The sequence below is a fragment of the Porites lutea genome, chromosome 10 (assembly GCF_958299795.1).
Source record: "Porites lutea chromosome 10, jaPorLute2.1, whole genome shotgun sequence".
Taxonomy (NCBI): Eukaryota; Metazoa; Cnidaria; class Anthozoa; order Scleractinia; family Poritidae; genus Porites; species Porites lutea.
The window spans coordinates 21,825,275-21,842,474 of NC_133210.1; the positions used below are offsets into that span (position 1 = coordinate 21,825,275).

At 37.6% G+C, this 17,200-nt stretch overlaps 1 protein-coding gene across 1 annotated transcript; it reads left to right on the forward strand.

Annotated features, from left to right (window-relative positions):
- Window positions 1–775: 775 nt before the first annotated feature.
- On the forward strand, window positions 776–16,117 carry LOC140950549 (uncharacterized). Its single transcript, XM_073399789.1, has 2 exons — window positions 776–918; window positions 13,834–16,117. Exons 1-2 carry the CDS (start codon window positions 883–885, stop codon window positions 15,382–15,384), a joined length of 1,587 nt encoding a protein of 528 aa, XP_073255890.1. The 5' UTR covers window positions 776–882; the 3' UTR covers window positions 15,385–16,117.
- The last annotated feature ends 1,083 nt before the right edge of the window (window positions 16,118–17,200 follow it).

Here is a 17,200-nt window from a genome sequence, read left to right on the forward strand (position 1 = left end):
ATAGTATGAGATTGCTGCATGCATAATAGATGTATGAGACTGTAAGAAAATCTTACCCATTTTAGATCATTTAAGGTCATTCCTTCTTTTAGTAGCTTCGATTTGTAACCGCACCTTTTGTCATATTCGTTGTGTAAACAAAACATTTCCGGTGACTAAAATCGGAAGCATGCAAGGCTGCTGTGCTTCGTTTTTACTCACCGTAATTAACGCGTTTTCTTTCTTAGTCCTAACCTTAGGGCTTGCTTTTTTTGGTGCTATCCAACCTCTTTTTACCCATAATAAGCTCCTCATAAAATAGCGCCCTACAAATGCAACTGATTCAATTCCGGACGTCTCGGCCCCCATGAACGAAAACCGGCCTGTTGCAGACATATCGTATGTACGTACACTGTAGCAGAGAGTGGACCGAAAAGGAGGACGGAGAGAAAAAAAGCCAAAAGGGGAAAGAAGAAAACCTGCTAATTTCTCTTTGCTCCGTTCCCACTCGATTTGGACGCCTAGCTGGGCAGGCTACCCGCTACCGTCTCCGTCGAAACGGGCCAACATTAATTTGTCAAAACCGCGCTCTCCACATGAATGAACCTGATACGTTTCATTTGGTACCTCTACCATTGATCCCTTCTCTACTACATTGGAATTACTACATGTACCAAACATTTTCTCTTACCTTAAGAGACGATGGAGATCCGAATCAGATCGTACAAAATGTATCAAACGGTTAAGCCACAAAAAGTTTAACACGACTAATGGCCTCAATGGTCGTGTAGTCACTGGTACCCAGGTTTCCCTCAAATTCTTACAGATAAACAGATAAACTCAACCACCATGTGACAGTGCACACAGTGTGATGTTGGTGATTGAATCAAAAGTGTAGTGTGAATGAAGGATTTGCTGTGGCATTTAAGCAGGAAAAAGGTTAGCGAAATGTGTCATACTAAGCAATATAAACATGTTCTGTTAAAGGAAGGATGAATTAGTTGGGGCCGTGCTTAACCACAGAATACAGGGCCAATTGTCGTTGCTCCGGAGCCGTTTCAATCCTCACTGCCGAGCGGCTTGACCATTCTGATTCACACATCACGTCATCAAGAGTTCAATTAGTGAATTATCGATCTTTCTGAGCTTTTACATGTACTTTCATTAAGTATTAGAGCGGCCAAAAGCTAGTATTCAGACAAATTTTCACTTCAAAAGGGTTCTTCGTTTTGTGGTACAGTGCGCTTGAATTTCTCAGTTTTTGCGTGACGCGGCATCATATGATAGGTAAAAAAGTAACTTGTTTGGGGGGATTTTGCCATATGAACTGTCGTTGTAATTAGAAAAAGTATTACTTTAATGTTAATGAGTTGCTTGAGAGACGAATTCACGCCTTAGTAGCAGAACTCAGAGACAGATGTTTCTTTTATAGTTTCAGGCCGCCATGCATTGTTGGTTGGCTATCCGGTTGTGTACCTGAACGTGGTGTCTCCATACAAAGCCCTTATTATGTTAGGTAGGGTAAATCAATTCTTTGAATATGTTGAATATGGAAAATTGCACTGACGTGAATCTTGGTAAGGATCTTAGTACAGTCATTTAGATCCTTTCACTTCCCAGATTCTGGACCATATCTATTGAATGGTTTTGATATTAATTTTATTTTCAATGGCATGACAGTGAAAACCAGCAATACCCCAGTTCGTGTTCAACTGATAAAAATCGATAACTGTAAACCAACTGATAAATGGATAACTGCCAATTGATATTGATGTGGATAGGGAATGGGTGATAGTATAAAGAGAGAAAAGCATAGTACGAAGGTTCTTGCACCCCTTCACGTTTGATTCAATATGAGCTATTAGTATATACATACTCAGTGATCTTGGTAATTCAAGCAATCTGATTGGTTAGCTATCTTGGACTATGACGTTATATTCACCGCGCTAGGCGGTGAATATAAAGCAGAACAAAATCGCTGTCGTGAACTTGGTGTTTTGTGAAAGTTTCATAGTAAAGCCTTTTTGAAAATACACGAATATCCAAATGCTGATGACTTTGAAGGCAAGAAAAGACTTCACGGTGTTTAAACAGGATGATTTATTGTGAAGTGGTTTACTGTAGCTGACTTTTTGTATACGTTCGAAGCTATGTTTACCACTACAGAGGAAAACGAGGTCACTTTGTCACCGTTTTGTGATTTCGGGATTTTCTCGCAACACCAATTTTGCCTATAAATAGAAGTTAATTTATGGAGAAAAGAGGAAGGCAAATATTTTCGAAAATTGTATGTGTCAGCAAGTTAACAAGGCTAAGAACATTGCAGATAAACAACACTCACCTTGATTGTAACCGCTGTTGACAGCATTTGCAAGAAGCAACAAAGAAAACTTTCTCATTCACGGTGAGTTGACAGAAACAAATAAAGCTCTACTTTTCTTCTCAGAATTGGGTAGTAATTTAAATTTTCGGCATTCTCTTTTAAACCGTTGATGCTAAAGCTTACAAAACTCGATACAAAAAGATTAAAACTATCATTTGCTTTGTTTGAAGATACTGTAAAGATCTTTGCGCATCTACTGTTTACGGCTTTGTGTTCACGCATGAATTCACCCGTCAATCAAACTAATAGTTTTTTAATGGTTTCCTTTCTGATTCTGTTGAGATCTCTTCGTGTGATTATACTAAAACAATTATTCACCTCAGGCTCAGTTAACATTGTTGAATAATCCCCTCGACTTCGTCTCGGGGATTATTCAACAATATTAACTTCGCCTTCGCCGAATAATTGTTAATTATCATTCGTTCAAAATATTTCTCCATTTCTGATTGGCTAAAATCATAGTCATAATTCATCATAACCAGCTATCGTCGACCAAATTTGGAAAAATTTCTTCTTTTTCTTCTTCATCTTCTTCCATTACTTGGCTCCATCTACATTGTGTATAAAGATGATTCTTCCAAGTTGTAAGGGTTGTAAAGGGTTTCCATAAAAATAATAATAATCATTGTAGATCTTCTAGGTTCACAGAATTGTTCATAGACTGAATAGCCAGGTATAATATAGTGTCATCAGCAAGTAGTCTAACTCTGGTGGACAAACTTTCAGCTAGATCTTTTACATGTATAGGGCTGTATGTACAGTAGGAAGAGGCAAGGACCCAATACTGAGCCTTTTGGAACCCCTGCCTGTGGATTAAGCGACGATAACCAACTTTATCGAAAGCCTTTGCAAAATCCATTATAAGTACATCAGGTTGGCCCTCACCCTGCATGTTGCTTGCTAAGTCATGGATGGTCCATTCCACATGAGAAAAGAAAAAAATGACCATTTTTGAAATAAACTACTCTGGGATTCTAAGTGCATTGCCAAAATGCATAAGGACTGAAGTTTCAAAAATCATCAGGACATATATTAGTGTAAGTGCAGATCCACCATTCGATACTGAGGGGGGTACCCAAAGTAAGTGACTACTAAAAGACTCGTATTCCGGTAATAATGAATTCAATAATCTTTTAACCATAATTCAAACAACTGAGTTCAATGAAGACCAAATGTAACTTAACCGTAACTCTCCATTAAAAACCACAGTATTTTCAACTTACATTTTTTCGGAGAAATCAGTAACTGCCAAAACTATTGACATGGACGTTACGTAACGTCCATGAAATTTAAAGAAATTTTATTTTCTCTCACAGCTGTTGTCTAAGCCCAATGCAAAAAATAACAAAGATGCTTTTTTATTTGACCAAGTAACATACATCTGTGACAACAAAACCAATCAGTTCCAAAAGGACACAAAAAATTTGTATATGTAATCAAATGGTGATGAGTGAAATTAGGGAATAATTTCACGCGCCTTAAAGGCTCGGGAAATTATTAGGATTTGGACAAAACGCAAGTGAAATTATTCCCTAATTTCACGAGTATACCATTTGATTACCTATTAATATCATGGGTGATGAATTACGTTAGCAATCTTGGATTTTTGACATGTTTATCCTGGATCGTATCGATCGAGGACTCCACTCTCTCAAATGTTTAGACCTTAAATTTGGCTTATAAAGTTCAGAATTTTTCAGACTTCTTCGGCAAAATACCTGTTAGAATCCTTCTTGATGTTCTCTTGCGTGTTCAGGTTTTCTAGAGCGTCTTTTTGTGTCCTGAAGATTTAAGAATTTTGTTAAAGTTATGATTAATGCAGGAAGCTCACTAATAATTACCTAAAAAGCCTGGTTATAATACTAAAATTTTATATAACAACAATAATGTATATTCAGCATTGCTGAATATTATTATGGGGTTAAAGAGAGCACTTAGAATCTTACTGGAGACAATAGTGAATTATTATAAGGACAACATTATTAATAATTACAATTGTCAACAAAAAATTAATGTCAAGTGTAAATTACTTCATCTTTTAAAGTAAACATATCAAATCGTCAATATAGCTTTGTGGAAACTTCTAAATTGCTCACAGTCTCTAAAATTTGATAATAATGTGGAACTGAAGGATACTCTAATCAATAGACCAAGTATCAAACATATCCATTTTTTATTGCAATGTTTAGAAAGAGCTTGAAACCAGGCTTTTCTTTTAAAAACACCTTTTCTACAAGCAGCTTCTTTGAAATTTTAAATCATGGAACAAAAAAAATGCATGAAGATCAGCTTAAAGATGAGTCACAAACATTTACTTGCTGACTTATGTTTTTTCGTCAAAAAGGTGAAAATTTAAAGGAAAGATAAAGCCTGTGTCAAAACTAATCACCAGGTTTCTAATGTTTGTGGGAAAGAAAGAAGGTTCAGGGAATTTAAATTTTTGACATCACTGATTTCTTTATCTTTTTTACCCTCTGTAACATCCATGATCCAGAATGTAACATCCATGACAGTGTTTTGTCATCAAGCAAAGAAGGCAGACATCACAAAAGAAATATTTATCACTTTGTTATTGTAGTATCACTATTTACCTAAAAAACAATATCAATTGTTTTTAGTTATGCTTGCAGAATTCACAGGAATTTAATGTTTAACATTTGCACTTAAGAACGTGGTTTCTTTGGTTGTAACATTTGCATAATAGTAAATTTGATGACTTTCTCACTTCACATGCAACTAACACCTATCTGTCACAAACAAAGTGAAAGGGAATGGTTGTTTGTTATTATGTATCTGTTCTAATGATTTTTCTCTAACTACACTCATGCAAATGTCAAATCAAATTAGACAGATCAAATCAACTTTATTGGTACATCCAATTAAAATGGTTTTCACATACCAATTACAATAAAATCTAATATGAACAATAGAAATTCAATATAAACATTTGAAAGTGAAAAAACATTACCATACTATTTAAAAAATATAAAATATGCATAATTACACCTATTGAGTGTCAATGGCTTAAAAACTCGTCAAGGGCACGTCCTTTAATCGCATTCTTAAAAACATTAAATGACTCTATGTTTGCTAAACTTTCTGGAAGGTCATTCCAGAGCTGAACAGCCCTATATGAGAAAGATCGCTGACCTGTTGCTGATCTAAAAGATGGTACATGAAGTTTATCTTTATTCCTAGTATTTCTAGTATGCATCTGCCTTCTTGTCGAAAACTTATTACATCGGCGTGATGTGCTCATACTTTCTTGTGCCAGTCACAATCCGTGCCGCAAAATTCTGAACTTTTTGAAGCCTAGCAATGTTCTTTTTTGTTGTACTAGACCACATGGAGGAACAATAGAAAATCTTGCTGAACGCTAATGAATTTATGATGGCTATGAGCGTAGACCTATCAAACAAATGTTTCACACGATTGATTTGGCACAGGCTACCTGTACACTTAGATACAACATCGGTCACATGTTCGTCAAAACTAAGGCGCGAGTCCACGATGACCCCCAAATCTTTTGCAGAACGAGACGGTAGAATCTCCTTACCGTGTAGCGTAACTCCAAAACCCTCCGGCACACGAGCTAACATCTGCGGGGTTCCAAGAAGCAATAACTTAGTCTTATCTGGATTTATCAGCAAGCTGTGTGTGCAACACCAGGCGGCAATCCGTTGCAAATCTTCGGATAAATGTTCCACAGCCATGGCTGTCTCCTGGACAGGAAACGAGAGATAGAGCTGGGAATCATCCACGTAACTCTTTAGTGAGCACAGGTTAGGGACAGCTGGAAGATCGTTGATGTATATATTAAAAAGGGCTGGTCCCAAGATCGACCCTTGAGGTACACCATAAGCTACCTGGCGAGGATCTGACACCTCACAACCAATCCTCACCCGCTGATTCCTGTCTGTCAGATAGCTTCTAAACCATTCCATGGCCTGTATAGACACACCCAGTTCTCAATGTAACGTCCATGATCGTGGAATGACCCGGATAAGCTCTAACAATTGAGTTGGGCACGAGCGTTTTTCTCTAAAGCCACATTGTAAATTGTCTAGGATGTTGTTCACTTGGGTGTGCTTCATTATTTTGCTGACAAGTACATGTTCCAATACCTTACAGGCAATGCATGTTAAGGAAAATTAATTTTGGCCAGTAATTTGCAGCATCAGATTTTTTACCCTTTTTTAAAAACAGGTGGAACCCATGCAGTTTTCCAATCCGCTTCTGGTATTCTCTCCAGACTCGTAAGATCTCTTGTAGATTGGTGTGAGTATTGGTACAATTCTTACTGCTGTGGAACACTCTTTCAAAGTCTGTGGTTCAATTCTATCAGGGCCAGCTGTTTTGTGGATCTGCTATTTTTGTAATAATAATTTCAGAACACCCACTTCTGATACAGTACAGCTGTAAGGTCATGTATTTGGTAGCAGGCCATCGCGTATGGGGCCCTTAGTAGTGAGGGCTGATCGAAATGAATGACTTTCCAGTAATCCGAGACTTAGTTATGCGCACAGGATTATGGGATCGCCAGGGGGCAAACATTGCAAGTTGCTACAAAGAAATGTATGGCGTGGAGCTGTTTCTCTGTTAAAAGCAGTGTCTTTGGACAGAGAATGCCACATTTTGCTGTGATTTTATGAGAAGCGGAGGTGTCTAATGTTGGTGCGTTGAAATTGTAAGTTTTTGTGGGATCAATACGATGAAATCTATCGATAAACGCTCCTTGCATAAGTAGTAGACCTGGGGACAAGGTTGAGTTGTTTTGATTGTGACTTCAAAATGGCAGAACGTTTCACTTGTTTCGAGAGTAAGAAATTAGTCTTTTTAGCCCGTTCGAACATACATTGGAGGAAGGAGAAAAGAGATTGCTGCTGAAAAAAAGCAGTGAGCTAAATAAAAGTAGGAGATGAAATGCTGTAAACAAAATACATGTAGAAGCGACCTGTCACCAAAAGAGGGATGTAAATTACAGTGTCACATTACAGAGTAGTTGGTCCATGAAAAAGGTTGCAAATTGATAACTGAAACTGATTTTAGTTTAAACCTTTTTATAATCTCTGCAAAGTCTACAAATGAAGATTCAAGCGAAGAACATCTAAAAATATAAAAACAGTGTTCATTTTTGGTCAAAAAATTTTGATCACTTTTAGCCCATTTAACATATAATACTAACATTTGAACGTGCCGCGAAAGTTTGATTTATGCTAACAAAGCCTCCTGCACAAGTACAACTGCACTCGCTCTGCCAAGGATGTAAGAACTCAAGTAAACCGAATACTAACAATCTGCATGTAAAGTTTTAAACGCAAATTAAGAAATAAGTGAGCAATAGCATTGAAATTAGCCACTGAGGTGAAGAACCATATTTCTAGTTTATGGATTTACTGTGAACAAGCCATTATAATCATTACCATTATTGCAAAAGAGCAGGAATCAGAATATCGAGGCCAGTCCAAAATCAAAGTGAACAATTCCTTTTTGGGAGGGAAAAAAACCATTCTAAACAGATAATATAATGGTGATGTTAAGAACCGTCAACATGAAGCCTATTGCATGAAGGTTAGTCTTTCGCAATATTCAAGAAACAAACTCACGACAACATGTGGGCAGGAAGGTTAGTGTCTTTCTCAATATTCAAGCAAGAAACTCGCGACAAAATGTAGGTGGGATCAGGATTCGAAAAAAAAAAAAAGCCAGGATAGCGGGATTAAGAAGAAAATATTGGCAGGAAGGGGGGATTTGAGAACCCCTATTGTGGACCCTCTGTTATGTTTTCACGTCAGAAAATTTATTTTTTGGATAAATAATACTTGCTTATAACTCATCTTAACATATGGATGTTTTACATTCAAACAAAAATAATAAAAAAATAAAATTCAACAATAAAAACAATAAAATTCAAACTGAAAATGTATGATTAGGTAGTCTGCGAATGCAGACATAGAATGTATTTCTGGTCATTGCTGCGCTCCACCCGTAAAGTAATGTCTGCAGACCTGAGCAGCCAAACATTTTTTGTGACATAAACCTTTTGTTTTGTTGTTGACCAATCAGGATAGAGGATAAAAGTAAAACTTGAGTGACTCTTCGTGACTTTGTGCGCTTACTTGTCTAGAATTTGGCGCTCCTTCCCACGAAAACATAATAAAGATAGGATGGCATGATCTCAGACTTACCCACAATACACCCATGAAACTGTGGTACAAGAAAATTTTAGTGTCTCTTTGTAAGCAGTCGAGAAAGTTGCCTGCAAATTTCAGTTGGAAAGACAACCAAAGAAATTTTAAGGCCACTGGAATAAGCTCTGAGCAGTATGGTGGCCACAGATACTAAACAGTTACTGGACAAGGTTTTTGTGACATCTGGAATAATTCAGGTTGGGGAGTGCTATCAGCCGAGCCGAAGTCAGTGTCACAAAAGCGGAATCCAATAATTGTTTTATTATATATTGTTTTAAAGATAATAACTACAACCACAACCTTGCACTTTGGGCTCTAGTTGGAAATCATCCATTGCTCACGCAACCTACAGATTAGTCAGTTATCTGCTAGTAGATATTAACTACATGTAAATAATCTGTAGGCTTCACTAATTACCAAATTAACCGTAGGTTCTTTAATAGCCAGTGAGAAGACATAATAATTGCAATGTATAATAAATAACAATTGTTCACCGAAGTGGCAGTGGCTAGTGGTGGATGTTTTCCAAGCTGTGAATTTAGTAGATACTGAAACAGTGAGATGATTGAGCTCAAAAATTATGATTTTTAAACACACTTCTTGCTGCCAATGATTACAATTTTTTCACACAAATGACTGAAGTTACACCTGTCACGTTGTCTTGCTGACAAGCTTTTCAACGCATTTTTTAGCTCTTGTGGGCACAAAAAAAGGAGATGTGAATCATTCCTGTATTTGAGACAATTCTGTACAAAAAGCCATTAAAAACCTTGTTTTAGGCTTATTTATGAACAAGTCATGTCAGCTAAATAAAGTAACACAAGACTTAACTTGCGTTTGTAAACAAAAAAACTTTTTCACCAGTTTCATTAATAAATTATGAGGTTAAACGGCCAAAGCTTTACCTGTAAAAAAACTTCCAAATCAAATTCTGTTTCCTTCTTCATGTTTTTTGGGAATATTTTTTTATTATTATTTGTAAAATTTCTTTGTTTGTTATAGTAGCAAACCGGGAAGCCATTTTGCTCATAACTTATGCGAGTTCGACGTCGCTCAAAGGTGAATAGCACTGGATATCCCATGTTTGAGCAAAACGTGGGAAAAACGCTATCCACTGTTTGAGTACAGTTGTATATACTAAAACCAGATATTGACTTAAAAGTGACATTGTTTGACTAAGAGAAATACCTTGTTTTGTTGTGCAGGACATTAGAGTCACAAAAGAATTGCCAGGAAATTAGATGTGTTTTGCATATTGATTTTTATTTCGTGGACATCATTAACAACATGCTTATAATTCACCAATATGTTTCGTTACTCCAAAAAAGCCACAAACAAAAAGTTCACAAGTTTCACTTACATTTGAGAATTAGCAAAATGTCAAGGGGTTGCTTTTTAAAATAGTTAACCTGTATGTATGTCTTCACTCTCATGACTGTACAATATTATTATGTTGGTGGTTCAAGGTGGTTCCGTCATTTAATAATACGTTTGCATTTAGCTATGGCGAACTTTTCGTCATAACCTTTTCGTTTTTAATGGGATGGCAGCGAAACTTTGCAAAGAATTACAGATATTATTCGGCAATGATATGAAATATTCCGATTTCATTGATGGAAAATATTTTTTGCGAAATTAGTGCTTAAAAGGACCCCACTTTTCGAAGAAAATTGCGTCTAGTAAAAAATTTTACTGACACTTTTTAATGAAATTTCTGGTATCGGTTTTTATTGATATAATAAATGTGCCTGAGAAATTTCAGAAAAATCGTTGGAGCAGAAGTCCGTAAGTAGAAAGTGCTTCAAAATTTAGCTGTGAAATCGTTCTTGAATACCAAAAAGAAATTGACCACTCCAGAAAATACCATAACATACGATAATGCTCTTTGTTGGTCACCCCAAAATTTTGCATAAGCATTGTTTTCAGTTTCTCTTGGGGCCATTTCAACTCCCAAGAGAAACAGAAGACAACGCTTACGCAAAATTTGGGGGTGACAAACAAAGAGCATTATCGTATGTCATGGTATTTTCCGGAGTGGTCAATTGCTCTGAGGTAGAACAAGCCACCAGTTTCGAATGTTCGGGAGAAGTAATTCCAGTGTTTTTTAATTCTTAAAGCAAAGCCGATTTCCAATCGTGCTATTCTTTAGAAAGTACCTTTTAGTTTTAGGAGCACTGTAAATTGCTCCAAACCTTGCTCTGAAGTCGAATGACTTACAAGTTCCTCGACATCTTTGAAATATCCCCTCTCAGTTTTAACCGAAACTCCTGCTACGCTACACACATGTACATTTTGATGAATTGCAATGCATCCTCAACAGCTTTTACTACGGTAGGTTGCTTCAAATTCAAGAAAAAGGTATTTGGATTGTACACCACCTCGTAGCAGAGTTCAGATAGAATCGTCGAGCACCTTTGTTTATGACTACAAAATGAGCACGGGCAGCAGTTCCGCGAGGAACTCGCACCTTTTCTAGGGGGAACGAACGACTATGATGTTCATGCCTGTGAAAAGAATTATATGACAATGCAAAATAAAATGATCACAAAAAATACTATCCAGGTATAAATATACAACTGTGAAAATTGTCGTGACTCCTTCCTTCAATGGCTGGGTAGTAGTTTTCTTGATTATTATACTTTGCTCTGCAATAAAAAGATCGGTTCGCAGGTATGGTTTCATTGTTGTTCGTCCCCACTGGGCGAGGTGCGAATTCCTTGCAGAACTGCTGCCCGTGCTCATTTTGTAGTCATAAACAATGGTGTTTGACAGTTCTATGTGAGCTTTGATTGAAGGTAGTGTTCAATTCCAATACCTTTTTCTTGAACTGGAAGCAATGAACAGCAGTGAAAGCCGTTGAAGATGCATTGCAATCAAAATATCAAAATATATGAAGCAGGAGTGTCAGCCAAAACTGGAAAGGGATATTTAGAAATTTTCGGGGAACAAGTCATTCGACTCCAGAGCAAGGTTTGGAGCAATAATCATAGCGCCCCTAAAACCAAAAAGTACTTTTTAAAGAATAGCACGATTGGCAATTGGCTTGTGTTTTAAAAAGAAAAAACGCTGAAATTACCTGTCCCGAAAATTCAAACTGTTGTCTTGGCTATCTCAGGTAGCAATTTGTTAGTGAAATTCCACAATAATTTCGCAGCTGAATTTCGACCGACTTTGTTCCAAATTTCTCTAGCATATTTATTATATCAATAAAAGCCGATACCAGAAATTTCAGTCAAAAATATCAACAATTTTCTTTACTAGAAGTGATTTTCTTTGAACAGTGGGGTCCTTTTAAGCGCTATAAATTTCCACAAAAAAAAAGATTTATCATCAATGAAATCGGAATATTTCCTATTTGTTACCGAAATCTGTTGTTCTTTGCAAAGTTTCGCAGTCATCGCGTTGAAAACAAAAAAGTTATGACGGAAAGTCAGTCATAGCTCAATGCTCCTGTTTTAATGACGGAGCCATCTTAATAACAAAGTTTCTGCTTTTTGGTGGACAAGTTCAGTAGATTTGATTCAAAATACACAACAGCTTTACTTGATGCCCATTATACTAGTATCACAATAGGATATGCCATATATGCTTAATTACCCTGTACCCCTGCCAAGGTGATTATAGTTGAACTGTCCATACTTACTTCAACATGAAATAAGCTATGTTTTGTCATTTTCTTGCACAGTGAATTTTGCAATCTCGGCCTAAAATTTTTAACCTCTGTTGTTTCTCTCTCCATGACAAATGGCATTTTATTTAGGTGACAGCAATCCCAGAAATGATATTGATTTAACAGTTATTGAATTCAGCTTTCGTATCATCTGAAGAATTATGGAGATCTCGGAGGGTGTTATCCGCCTCGGCCTAGATCTCCATAATTCTAAAGATGATAAATAATTCCTAGTTTAAAAACAAGGTAAAACATGCTTACCTCCATTGATGTTAAGTTCATCTTCGATAGTGTACGTTAATCGGCAAGTTTAGGAGACAAAGGGTCCTTCAGCTCCGCAAATATTCTCCAAATAGCAGATGTTGTCCTTCGAGTTGTCTTTTTACTGTTTTTTCGGTGTTTTTAGCCAATAGTTCGCCTACAGTACAGGCCATGGGCATTGCAGCATTACAGGCTTGTTTTCATGCGTGGAAATCCGCCATGTTGCACGCAAATTTCACAAGAAAAACACGCATTAAACACTCTTGTAAAAAAATGCACGCAAAAATACACGAGAAAGAACATGCGATTTTAAATTGTCATTATCAGCAAAATGATGATAAAACGAAAACTTCAAATCTGGGGAAAATGCTATAATAAACGTCACTAATAATATACCCATGGAGGCTTACCTTCGCCTTAGTTTTAAGGTGGTTTGTCCACTGACTCTTGAAATGACTGAAATTTGAGGAGTTCCTGATAGAGTGTGGTAGCGCACTGAAAACGACGGTAGCGCTGGCATGGAAGGTACCTGACCTCTAACGGCACCTACAACATAACTTGACTAGATGATTTTAGCATCCTTGTGGCGTTGCGAATGTTCAACCTAAGATAGTAGGGCCAATCCTTAAAGTACAGTGCCTTGAAGACTGACATTATTTTGCAAATGCTGCTTCTTGCGTTTAACAATATGGAGCCACCCTAGCTTAAGAAAATCTTTCTTGGTTGCATAGCATCCTAAAACAACACCAGCAGCCCGAACAGTACTCGTTTAAGCCTTTCAAGACAAAAAATGCTGGACTTTTTTTCGAAAATGAATGTGACCTCTATCTTCTGTGATTTGAGGCTTCTGGACAAACGACGAACATAGAAATGTCGCAATAAGACGAACATCAGACAAAGGTGATAATGCATAAATTTGACAGGCTTCACTTTCTTTGACACTCGTAGCTGTCATACCTTGTCCACAAAGGCGGACGACTGCACTCAAATTGCCCAATCCCGCATCCCGCCAGACATGTTGTGACCCTCATAACATTACTTATGAAAGTACATCTTTCCTTTCACATGAATTGCTTTTACAACACCAATAGGGAGATTTCAGCGAGCTTTTGGGGTAACGCAGCCACAACAATAAGAGAACGTGAAAAATGTTGGGCTGAAATGATTTTCTTCGACATTCTCCATAGCAAAAGACAACCAAAAATAATAGTTTTAAAACCATGAACATAGCGTCTATTAACAAAAATGTTTGCACTGCTGCAAATAAAGCTTGGGTTTTTCTAAGGTCTGCAAGAAGAAGGGATACATACCCTTTTAACTCAAAGTTTTTTTTGTCATTATTTCGACAGAACGTTTTCCTGGAAAAAGCAATGCAAGGTTCATTAACTTTCTCATCTGTCCAAATATTGCAATCTGTTCATGAATCTACCCACAGAGAAGCAAAACCTTACAAGTGCAGGTATTGTAATAAGGGCTTCAGCTCTTCATCTCATTGCAAGCGACATGAACGTATACATACGGGAGTGAAACCGTATAAGTGTAACTATTGTGACAAGTGCTTTACAACTTCAACACAGTGCAAAAGGCATGAAAGTAAACACACAGGATTAAAACCTTATCAGTGTAAGTACTGTGATGAATGCTTTGTCACGTCATCGCATTGCAAGGAACATGAAATTTCTCACACAGGAATTAAACCTTACCAGTGCAAGTACTGCTATAAGAACCTAAGTTCTTCATCTCATTGCAAGCGACATGAACGTATACATACAGGAGTGAAACCGTATAAGTGTAGCCATTGTGATGAGTGCTTTACAACTTCAACACAGTGCAAAAGGCATGAACGTAAACACACAGAAGTCAAACCCTATCAGTGTAAATACTGTGATCAATGCTTTGTCACGTCATCGCGGTGCGAGGAACATGAACTTTCTCACACACGAATTAAACCTTACCAGTGCAAGTACTGCATCAAGAGCTTTAGCTTTTCATCTCATCGTAAGCGACATGAACGTATACACACGGGAGTGAAACCGTATAAGTGTAACTATTGTGATGAGTGCTTTACAACTTCAACACAGTGCAAAAGGCATGAACGTAAACACACAGTAGTTAAAACTTACCAGTGTAATTACTGTGAGGAACGCTTTGTCACGTCATCCCAACGCAAGGAACATGAAATTTCTCACACAGGAATTAACCCCTACCAGTGCAAGTACTGCAATAAGAACTTCAGCTCGTCATCTCATTGTAAGCGACATGAACGTATACATACAGGAGTGAAGCCGTACAAGTGTAACTGTTGTGATGAGTGCTTTACAACTTCAACACAATGCAAAAGGCATGAACGTAAGCACACAGAAGAGAAACCGTACAAGTGTAACTATTGTGATGAACGCTTTACAACTTCAATACAGTGCAAAAAGCATGAAGGTAAACACGCAGAATTGAAACCTCATCAATGCGGGTTTTGTGGTAAGTGTTTCAGCCGGTCATCTTATTGCAAAGTTCATGAACGTCTCCACACGGGTTTGAATCTTTTCAAGTGCAAGTACTGTGATAAGACCTTTATCTGGGCGTCAAGCCGTGCTCAACATGAAGTTACCCATACAGGAATAAAACCGCACAAGTGCAAGTATTGTGGTAAAAGCTTCACCTTTTTAACAAATTGCAAGCAACATGAACTTATACACACAGGAGTGAAACCTCACAAGTGCAAGTATTGTGGAAAAAGCTTTTACTATTTAACAAAGTGCAAGCAACATGAACTTATACACACAGGAGAGAAACCTCATAAGTGCAAGTATTGTGATAAGAGCTTTAGACAGTCATCTCATTGCAAGCGACATGAACGTACTCACTTTGAAAGTGAAACCATGGAGGTGCAAATATTGTGTTAACTTCTTTAGCAAGTCATCGCTTTGCAAGGAATGTCATTTTTGCATACACACTGAAAAGCCATGTCGCAAATTCCATACAGTAATGAGTTCTAATCAATCAGCGAAGCAAACGATGTTTTTTAAGGGCCAGAATAAGTGATCGTCCAATTAGAACTGAAGCGAGAGTGGCGCAGTGGTGGGAACACTCGCCTCCCACCAATGTGGCCTGGGTTCAGATCCTGGGTTGGATGCCATTTTGTGGGTGGAGTTTGTTGTTGGTTCTCGCCTTTGCTCCAAGATGTTTTTCTCCGGGTATCTGGTTTTCCGCTTTCCTCAGAAACCAACACCTTCAAATTCCAGTTCGATCTGGAACCCATAGACTCGTTTAAACCAGTTCTTAAGAACTCCTAAATGCTTCATGGGTAAGCAAATTGCAATTTACAAACTGTGAACGAGGCTTATTCCCGTGCGCCGAGGTTGCCGTCTATTAGCGCAGTGTTTGGGTTTCGTTTGATCGAACACCTCCTTATAACGAATTTTTGGGAAAACTACCATAATGTTCGTTATATCGAGGTGTAGTTAATAATTAATTTACAAAACCCAGCATTTCCTGATCTGAAAAACTGCTGTTATGACATTTCAGTACCAAGCAATACACAGCCAAGGCACTAGAAACTCGAGAATATGCAAAAAACTGCTTAAAACTACTGTACACATAAAACTTATCCTTGTTGGTCTTTTTTGACATTTATTTTTTATCACCTACTGACAGTTTGTTTGTTATATCGAAATATATTTTACGTTTGCGCGTGTGGATTGTGTTCATTATAACGGGGATTTCGTTAAATCGAGGTTCTGTTCCATACATTTTGATGTAATTTTGGCCGGGCTGAAGAAAATCGTTTGTTGTACCGAGGACTTCGTTATACAGAGTTCGTTAAATCGAGGTTCCACTGTAATAACCGCTCTTTGTAGCACCCTCGCCTGGAAGTCATTGTACTCAAATTTGAAGTGTTGTTGTAATGGAAATTCTACCTTGTAGGAAACAAAAATGTAGATCACGAAGTACTTTATTATTTTCTGTTAGAAGTTACATGTATAATATATACCTCTGATTAGGCGAGTTTTCCGTCCGTACTGTAAATTACGGACCGAGTTTTTTTCGATCGATTTATGTCGCGCTTGGGCCATAAAGCGATGGAAAAAAACGAGGATCCGTATTTTACAGTACGGCCCGAAAAAACGAGGCTAATAAGATGTTTATTATATAGCTTCTTCCAGTTTCGGGAACCGGAATCAAGTGCAGGACGCGCGATTTGACAATCATTTGACAGGCGTCAAGAAAGAAAGTTTTTATCGGCCCACGAAAACAATAGCACACAACAAAAGGTTTCCGAGAAAGTGAAAACAAATTCGCCATGTTGAAAAAGTTTTTTTTGGTTAAAACTAAGAGCGCTGTAAGTTTTAGCTCTTTAATGTAACGCTAGAGTATTTTGGAAACCGGGCACTGTGTCTTTCTCGAAGTCGTTTCCATCTTTCCTCCGTTGGTCCTTGTAAAAAAAAAAAACACTGCAAAAGGCAAAGAAGTTTTTCAAAGTAAGTTTGTTGTCGTCGTCGAAGATTAGCTCGTTAATTTTTTTGGGAAAACCTCTCGAATTTCTGCCGGTTCATTCTCGTCGTCAAGCGTGATCTGCGTGAAAATTTTCAAACACGGACCATATTTTCTTCCACGGAAAGGTTACGATTCAGTTTCTACATCAGCTTCGTTCTCGTTCGAACAAAGCTAGGTTAAAATCTGGAAAGGCAAAGTCAACATCCCAGTCCTCGGGGTTTACAG

Excerpts from the sequence above, each read along its gene's own strand:
- LOC140950549 (XM_073399789.1), top strand. The coding sequence starts at position 883 with ATGAAGGATTTGCTGTGGCATTTAAGCAGGAAAAAG. Across the intron at positions 919-13,833 it reads GGCATTTAAGCAGGAAAAAG|AACGTTTTCCTGGAAAAAGC; the intron begins GTTAGCGAAATG and ends TTATTTCGACAG.